General features: G+C 36.2%; 2 protein-coding genes across 2 annotated transcripts in view; both read left to right on the top strand.

Moving 5' to 3' along the window:
* Positions 1 to 5,758: 5,758 nt before the first annotated feature.
* Positions 5,759 to 7,787, top strand: LOC125676143 (cystatin-A2-like). The gene is made up of 3 exons (XM_048914049.2): positions 5,759 to 6,056; positions 6,199 to 6,306; positions 7,385 to 7,787. The coding sequence occupies exons 1-3, from the start codon at positions 5,925 to 5,927 to the stop codon at positions 7,502 to 7,504; spliced, it is 360 nt and encodes a 119-aa protein (XP_048770006.1). The 5' UTR covers positions 5,759 to 5,924; the 3' UTR covers positions 7,505 to 7,787.
* Positions 7,788 to 7,905: 118 nt separating this feature from the next.
* The window catches only part of LOC125676121 (uncharacterized), a 180,282-nt gene continuing 177,999 nt past the window's right edge, over positions 7,906 to 10,188 (top strand). Inside the window, exon 1 of the mRNA XM_056159986.1 lies at positions 7,906 to 10,162. The gene's annotated coding sequence lies outside the window, so the exon portion shown is untranslated. The remainder of the gene's footprint in view (positions 10,163 to 10,188) is intronic.

Here is a 10,188-nt window from a genome sequence, read left to right on the forward strand (position 1 = left end):
TGATAATGCTATATAAGATGTATACATGTTTGTAAGGTGAAGATAACGAACAGTGATCAATCTCATAACTCCTACAAGCAATACAAAATAGATAGTTGGGCAAACACGGACCCCTGGACACACCAGGGGTGGGAGCAGGTGCCTAGGAGGAACAAACATCCCCTGTCGACTGGCCACACCTGCCGTGAGTCCCACATGTACACGTATGTCTTTTGCAATAAAGAATTAATTATTGTTTTAATAGGATTCGTATTGTAAGATCTCATTGGGGCGGAATTACCATTCAAGTAGCGGGTCTTTGTTTTGCTGATCTTCTGTAATCAAATATTTGTAATCCGATGTAAAAGTCAATTCTTTTTTAATTTGTGAATTATTTCTTCATCTGCTAAACCTGCCCACCCCTCTGTCTGTGTTAATGTCTGTAAAGCTAGCAACTAACAAGTGGAATCAACGCAAGACTTATCGTGAAGCTTATGGTTTACATACTGTAGGATATAGGTACATGTAGTATAACATGTAGTATACAATGAAAACTAAAATAACCCTATTCATCCAAACAAAAGTTTCCTTTTTGATTATACCCCTCAACAAGTTGTGTGTGTGTGTGTGTGGGGGGGGGGGGGGGGTATACTGGAATCGGGTTGTCCGTCTGTCCGTCTGTAGACGCAATGGTTTCCGGGCTCTAAAGCATTATCCTTTCCACCTACCGTCACCATATCATATATATGGACTACTCATGGGATGAAGATGTTCCCTATCGATTTTGGGGTCAAAAGGTCAAAGGTCAAGCGCACTGGACATCGAAGTAGCAATATGGTTTCCGGGCTCTAAAGCGTTATCCTTTCCACCTACAGTCACCATATCATACATATGGACTACCCATGGGATGAAGATGTTCCCTATCGATTTTGGGTTCAAAAGGTCAAAGGTCACGCGCACTGGACATCAAAGTAGCAATATGGTTTCCATTTAAATTCTTTAACGGCTTTTTTCATCGCATGGAGATGCTGTTTTCCTATATACCTTTTGGATCATAATACTGAAGTTTTACCTATTACCAACACCCTGTGGGAGATTGAGGTAAGCGGGGGTATTCTTAGTGAGCATTGCTCACAGTACCTCTTGTTTAATCACATTTTTTGTATTATTTCAGATCAAAACAGCTGCTGATCGCTATATCCATGCTCGTATATTCCAGGACGTTTTTGGAACTACATCTCTATCTGATGTGCAGACCGGGAAATCTCTTTCTGACGAAATTTCGTCTTTCTAGCTCATCATAACAAAAGTGATGATATTTTGTACCCTGTAGCGAAAGCGATAAATCCATGAAGTCACAAAGTTTTAAAAACAAATCTAATTGTGTGATGATACAATTTATTTTTATGGAGTTTTAATCCGTCATTCAAATTTGATGATACATATAGAAAGAAACACTAATTTGTAAATTATTTTAAGAAGGACGAACATATAATGCGAATTGTTGAGTTTTGTTTAAGTTATTGCGCAAACACCAAAACTATGATTACATGTATCAGGGTAACTCAAATAAGCATGTTTTTACAGTGAATAGCTGATTATCGGGTTTTGTTTTTATCACATTAGACGATGAATATATGTATGTACTTTTCATCATGGATATTATATAATTTGTAAATATTTAGTAAGATGATTTCCTAATTTATACTGTAAAGAATAATTTGAAACAAACCCTGAGCACATCTTAGCTCTAGGCATGCTGTTTGATGAATAAGGACTAAATGATTTTTCTTCTTCTTCCACTACGGAGGTATATTACGGAGGTAATCTATTAACAAAGTTCAAGGTATTAATTTCCAATAGAGGGGTGGGGGTGTATTATGGTCTTGTACGGATGTTGGCGTGAGGGGTAATTAGTTAAGGATGGCGGTAACAAAATTCCTACTGAGTGGTTATAGTGAGTAAATGCTATACTGAGGCAGTGGCGGATTCAGCGTCGGACGTACCTCCTCCCCCTTCCTTTAAAGCTGTATATGACCCATGCTAATATATTATTTCTGTACAAAATTACTTTAAATCAGTTTTGGGGTCGGCTCTCGAAGCGAGATGCTCCTTACTGTAAACCGGCGTCTTTGAACGTGGATTTTCAGCGGCTCACAGACTCGTCTGTTTATTCTTACACCGACAGCAAATAAAGCCCGCGCACAAAGGTGTTCAAAAATTTTATTTGTTTTTGGACAACTTTATCAAGTTTTGAAGACAGGTCATATGTTGACATTCTATAACCATGCAATTTAAATGAGTACCCTCAATACGTTCAAAGGAACTGTAATGTGTAGCGGTTAACCATCCGAGGGTTGGTCACGCTCGTCATTGCTAAACTTGCGTGATTATGAGAGATACTCTACCACATCACTAGAAAATCTAGCTCTCCAGCGAGGCAGTATGGGTTCCCTCTATACTGTCTGCTACACCCCCCCACCCCCCGTGCTCAAGGAAGATTTGTCCCGAAACTTAGCGTGAGTCCCAGCTCTCTGAGTATTTCGGCATCTCCTCAGCAACGACATCCGCCATTCCTGACGACAACCAATGCCGTCTGCGGACGAAACTACGTCCGTACATATAGACACAAAGCCCCAGAGCTCCGAAGAGATTTTTACCAAACATCAAAGTCACTATACACTGCTACCATTCTGTAACGTGTAGCGGTCACCCAGACAAGTGCTGATGCACGCTCGCCGTAGCTTAACTTGCATAACGAAGAGAGATATACTCTACCACAAAACTAGAAAAGCTAGCTATCTAGTAGCGAGGCAGTATGAGTTCCTTCTATACTGTCCACTACAAAACTCTGCAGTGTGCATGAATGCATGATGTATGATTTAGTGTCACATACGATTGTACTCGTGACGTCTGTGTATAAATAAATCAACGATATAATAAACAGATACTTGTAATTTCGTAAACATGAAAGAAATAGTGCTATGATTTTTAGAGTAAACATTTTACAGTAAAGAAAGTAAATGTCTCGCTTTCTTTGGTTGAAAGAGCATGGTAAATATTTGAAAATGGTATGGGTCTGTTACGAACGATTCATACTCCAAGTCGAGGCCTCATCGAAAGTGTATAAAAGCATATATCATATGACTATTTCGCGGGAATCTATTTGGGTGAGATAGAGAACGCAAGTCAAGTCAGTTGTGTTTCGCATTTAGATTATTCTGCAATCATTTAACAACTTCTAAAGTGATGACTTAGCAACAATGCTGATTGGATGAAAAATTCGTCTGATTTCTTAGTAAAAAAAATTCGTCCGAAGTCCATCTGCTCTAAGTACACGTGACTAATTTTAGCGCTATTTATAGAACGGGAATTTCTACACAAATACTGTAAAGGAACTATATTCGTATAAATATTTTTTCATTGCTACCAAAAATAAACACAATCAAATATATGAGTAAATTACAAAATTAATTTAAAGACACAACACACAGTGATGACGTGGCAGAATAGTCAACTTGATGACGGAGGCCACTGACTGGTAGAAGAAGTAGACAGATAGTTAATACGAGTTACCGGTATATATAAATTGTCTTCTGCTTAACGAGTTACCGGTATATATAAATTGTCTTCTGCTTAACGAGTTACCGGTATATATAAATTATCGTCTGCTTAACGAGTTACCGGTATATATAAATTCTCGTCTACTTAACGAGTTACCGGTATATATAAATTATCTTCAGCTTAACGAGTTACCGGTACATATAAATTATCGTCTGCTTAACGAGTTACCGGTATATATAAATTATCGTCTGCTTAACGAGTTCGATAACGTGACGGAACAAGCGGCGAATTTTGATCTTGTACTGCTTGATATGGGGGCTCAACGAGGATATATTGAAACGGAGCAGAGTCGCATTCCACCGTTCCTAAGACACAACCAGTGTTAAAAACTTCTCCAACACAAAGCAGCATACATCCAGTCACCGCTTGTTCTCTTCAGGAGTTTATACACATCTAATTTTAGCTTTTACCCTTTACACCTTTAATTTGGCGTATAATCTATTTAATTCTGCTCAGTAACTCTACAAGTAAGTCTCCTTTGTACTGTGCTTCGAAGCGTGGACATACGGAACTGGTAGAATTTCTTCTTAAACATGGTGCAGATCAGCACTGTTTCCAGGGGCGGATCCAGGAATTGTGGTTAGGGGGGAGGGGCGCCACTTTATGAGGCAGTGGCTCCAGGGCGAAGCCCTGGTGGGCGTCCAGGGGGCGAAGCCCCTGGAAGCTCCTGGATATTACAGATTTTATGGGGCTTGAAATATTTTCTTCATTTCAATATGTACATATAACAGGAAGTTATCTTTGTGATATTGTTGTACATCAGCTAATTATTGTACAACTTTGTGATATTGCTGTACATCAGCTAATTATTGTACAACTTTGTGATATTGCTGTACATCAGCTAATTATTGTACAACTTTGTGATATTGTTGTACATCAGCTAATTATTGTACAACTTTGTGATATTGCTGTACATCAGCTAATTATTGTACAACTTTGTGATATTGCTGTACATCAGCTAATTATTGTACAACTTTGTGATATTGCTGTACATCAGCTAATTATTGTACAACTTTGTGATATTGCTGTACATCAGCTAATTATTGTACAACTTTGTGATATTGCTGTACATCAGCTAATTATTGTACAACTTTGTGATATTGTTGTACATCAGCTAATTATTGTACAACTTTGTGATATTGCTGTACATCAGCTAATTATTGTACAACTTTGTGATATTGCTGTACATCAGCTAATTATTGTACAACTTTGTGACATTGTTGTACATCAGCTAATTATTGTACAACTTTGATCGAGGTAGAGGGCTCAGAATCAGTCTGCTGTCAAACCCCATTCAATATACGCTGAATGAAGTAAAGATTTGAATGTAAAAATCACTTGATACTATGTGTAAAATTGACATGGAACTTCAAATTAAAAGTTTACAGATTTAAAGTTGACTCAGAACCATTAGCGAACATACCACAACCAATACATTATTTAATTAAAGATATGTTTTTATATTCTCAAAGTTATTCATGACTTGCAAATTATAATAGTAGGCAAACAAACAGACACACACACACACACACACACAGAGAGAGAGAGAGAGAGAGAGAGAGAGAGAGAGAGAGAGAGAGAGCTATGTTCTCTCACGATAAGCGATTGATACATCAGGTATCACTGAACGGAATCTCGTATTTAAGTGAGATTTGACAGAAATATAAAATATAAGATAGACTTTAACTGTTTCTTCTAGTACTGATAGTACTTACACTATAAAATACAAAAATACTGATAGTACTTACACTATAAAATACAATAATACTGATAGTACTTACACTATAAAATACAAAAATACTGATAGTACTTACACTATAAAATACAATAATACTGATAGTACTTACACTATAAAATACAATAATACTGATAGTACTTACACTATAAAATACAAAAATACTGATAGTACTTACACTATAAAATACAATAATACTGATAGTACTTACACTATAAAATACAATAATACTGATAGTACTTACACTATAAAATACAAAAATACTGATAGTACTTACACTATAAAATATAATAATACTGATAGTACTTACACTATAAAATAAAATAATAACCTTCACACACAGACTAACGAAACCAAACGAGGAAGAAAAACCAACGTTTACTACATAATAAACAACTTACAATCAACAATCAGTGTCACAGCACAACGAACGTACAATAACACAAACAGCTGTCACAGCGATAAATTATTGACTGTCCATGCAGAATATATATAGGTATGACGTAGAAATAACACTCAAATGCACGTGCAGTTTATGTATATAAATAGTTTGTCAGCTGTTCATTGATTGATTACAAGGGCAAATATGGCGTACTTGAGGATAGGGATTTGTCTGTGCTTACTGGGGCTAGTATATGGCCTGGGTGGTAGGAGAACAGGGGGACTTTCTACACGAGTTTTCTCAATAGATCAAACAGCTACGGATGTCGTTAACAGTGTATGTATCCCCCCCCTCTCTCTCTCTCTCTCTCTCATATCAATCAAGGGTAATGCAGTGCTTTTGTGTAACATCCGGGGGATTTATTTAATAGTTGATGTGAAATTAGTCCAAGAAATTCTAATGTAATATTTATTAACAGGTGAAAAATGAAATACGTGGCCGACTTACTGCAGGCGATGTAACGGACATTTTTGAGCCCATTTCCTACAAAACTCAACTAGTAGCAGGGACCAACTACTTCGTCAAGGTATATATTTGTATTAATTAAATATCGCAATGTACATTTGTATTTGTAAGGGAAAATCTTGATTTAGCTGGTGGTAATTCGCATATGAAATATCATATGTTGTTTACTGCAATCAGAACGTGTGGGACCTGTATTCGGATTCAGTGCATAGATCTGATTTACCTTGTGACGTCAGATACAAATGCCGACACGATACTGCTATACTAAAAGTGACCATTTCCCGGTCGCTATAAGTCTATTTAAGATGTTATATGTAGGATATGGTCTACAGCCTCTCTTATTGCTTAAGTTTCAACACATCAATTGTATTAAAATTAAAAAGTCCATTGCTAACGAAGCTTGCTGCATATTACGGAAACTTTAATCAGCACATGCACTTATATATGCATTACACAGAGTAAAAGAAATCTTTTGTTCTCTCTTGACGTTGTCCTGCTGTCGTGGTTTTTTGTTTTTTTAATTTGTTCGCCTTCATTATCATTCTTATTAGGATGTGTGGTGAAGTGCTCAACAGGGCGAAATTGTCATTCAAGTGGCAGGTTTTTACTTTGGTTTTCTTCTGTAATCAGATATTTGTAAACGGATGTAAAAGTCATATTTTGTCATTTGTGAATTATGTCGTGAGACTTGTCCATCTCTCTGCTCGTTTGAATGTCTGTAAAGCTAGTAACTGGCAGGTGAAACTAACACAAGTCTTATCGTGAAGCTTACGGTTTACAAATGGTGTCTGTACTAGGTAGTATACACTGAAAGCTAAAATAACCCCTATATCCCCCCAAACAAAAGTTTCTTTTTGATTTAATTACATTTTTTTTGTATTAGTTATTGTAAACATTTTTTATTGCAACATAAATAGGTACATGCAGTACATTCAACAATGAAGATTAATTTACTACAGAAATATAAATTGTTAAGTAGGATTCGGAAACAAGTTATAAAACTTGTATTAATCCGTTTTCTATGTGTAGATTTACAGTTGTAATGTTGATCCGCCTAAATTGGAGGTATAAGATATTGTTTTGACAGTAATTATGTGATTAAGATGAGTAATAATGCTAATTATTGGTAATTATTTCAGATAAAGACAGCTGCTGATCGCTATATCCATGCTCGCATATACCGCGACTTCTCCGGAAATACATCCCTATCTGATGTGCAGACCGGGAAATCCCTTGCTGACGAAATTTCGTATTTTTAGTTCATCATAACAAAAGTGATGCTATTTTATACCCTGTAGCGAAAGCGATAAATCCAGGAAGTCACAAAGTTTTAAAAATAAATCCATTTGCGTGATGATAAAATTTATTTTTATAGATTTTTTAAATCCATCATATGATGATAGGATAATAGGAAGAACACTAATTAGTAACTATTTTTTTTAAATACATGTAATGCGAATTGTTGAGTTTCGTGCAAGTTATTGAGCAAGCACTAAAACTCTGATTATCAGGGTAACCGAAATAAAACTTATTTTACATTTATTAGTTCATTGTCCTTTTTTTTTTTTTTATCACATTAGAATATTTACATGTACATGTATATGCATCTTTCATCATGGATATTATGTAATTTGTAAATATTTAGCAAGAGCCCCCCCCCCCCCCCCCCTCTCAAAGATTCCCTGATAATTTGTACGGTAAAGAATGATTTGCAACAAACCCTGAGCACATTTTAGCTCTAGACATGTTGTTTAGTGACTAAGGAATAAACGGTATTTTTCTTCCACTACGGGGGTATATTACAGAGTAGTTTACATGTATTAACGAACTCCAAGGTATTAATTTGCAATATAGGGGGTGGGGGGTATTATGGTCTTACACGGATGTTGGCGTGAGGGGTAATTAGTGTCGGTAGAAAAATTCCTGCTGAGTGAATGCTATATTGAGGGAGTGGCGGATTCAGCGCCTCTTTAAAGCTTTATATACATGTACATGTAGCCCATGTCGATCTATTATTTTTTGTGCAGAGTAAATAGTTATTGAGTCAGCTTGCTGTCACCGGCGTCCCTTAAGGAGTGTGCTACACCGGAGAAATTTGATATGGATGAAAAGTGGAGGATGTGTAGTGATATTTTGAAATTGAAAACTTTTCAATTTACTTTTTTTAGTCTAAAAAGCAATTTTAGTAGAAAGCAATCTGGAAAAAAAAAATTAAAGCGCCTGCTAGACTCGAAACCGCAATCTACAGTTCAGCAGTCGACCTGCTTTTTTTTTTTTTTCTCTTTCGACCTGCTAACCTTCTGAGCTACTCAGCTAGGCTATGGCTTTTGAAATGAATAGACAAATATTGCTGATATTTATATTTTCATCCATGTTTTGAAAGGAAGTCAGCCATCATGACGATGTATAGTATATCCTTAATCAAATCAATCCCGCGCATAAAGTTTTGAAGACATATTATATGTTGATATCTTATATCAATGTAATTTAAATGAATCCCCTCAATATGTTTAAAGAAACTATATAGTACGCATGAATACATTTAGTATGCAAATATTAAGTATCACATGTGATTGTACCTGTGATGTGTGTATAAATAAATCAACTTCAAAAAATGGATAATTTCGTAAGCATGAAACAAATAGTGCTATGATTTTTATGTAACTATTCGTTGAAGATTACCTCTTCCAGTTGAAAATGAAGTGCGAATTCACTCGCAGACCCTTTCGGCTTTTGATTAAAGTTATTACCTTCCCTTCCTCCTTGAACACATATACATGAAAAATGAAACAGCGAGATTACTAGTATTTAAAACGTAAATATAGCGAGTACGCATAAATTATATTTGCCGCTTGTGAAATTTGTTAGGCGTCTATAAATTGCCCCCACTGGCGTCAAGGGAATATCAATATGATGCATATAACTTCTGAGCGTATTTCTAGACACTCTCTAGAATTTTCTCAAATAATTCGAAAACGTTTTTAAAGGTATATGTGCCGTATTAAACAGTATTTTGATCGATGTTAAATACCAGACTAAAATTTTGTCATTATGATAAACTATGAAAAATTATATGATTTGAAAATTTCCACAAATTATATATGGGTAATGAAAGGAGTATTGGTCTACGCAGTGTATGGAGAAACAGGTGATTTTCTAATGTATATTTATGAAGGAATGATGTTTATAGTGGATGTGCGAAAACGCGAGAGAAAAATGAGAAAATACTATTGGAAACACCATGGTAGATTTACAGTATGTAGTCGTACTGAATGGTGATTTCATGTCGACATTGAATTTAATCCCCCTCTATAGCGCAAACTGGTTCTCTCTACCCTGTTTCCTCTACTGTCCTTTATCGCTGAATGTGTCCCGTCAACAGCCTGCAGGCTGACCACGCTTTCACGTCGTCAAGCTTCTTTTATCGTTTACATTTTTCTAACCAAGATAACGCGATTTACCTTGAATTTGAAAATTGTAAGGGGGGGCCGGGGCGGGGGGGGGGGGGGGGGGGGGGGCTTAAATCCGTTACTGGTTTTTGCATCCACTGTACATTATGAATATTTATACGTGTGACATGATATAATGGAGTGTATGTAACATTTTTTATATGACCTACCAACTCACTACTTAGGTACCTCGTCATCTATAGTACTGCAGCACAGCGTAAACAATAAAACTAGTGTGTACCTATAGCTATATATGTACAATGTATATGGGTTTTCTTCTGATATAAATCACTGAAATTAAATTCATGTTTGACAATATACATATACATCACAGTCAATACGTTTCCTATTGCTATTTACACATGTACTGTATAACATAATTCACTGTTATAATGTTTTATCAGATGTATATGATTTTGTAATTGCAGTGCTGTTACAGGTATGTGTCCAATCCAGCGGCGGCCCTAGGTGAGGATCAAAAGGGGGTCTCCGTG

This window comes from Ostrea edulis, chromosome 3 (assembly GCF_947568905.1).
Source record: "Ostrea edulis chromosome 3, xbOstEdul1.1, whole genome shotgun sequence".
NCBI lineage: Eukaryota > Metazoa > Mollusca > Bivalvia > Ostreida > Ostreidae > Ostrea > Ostrea edulis.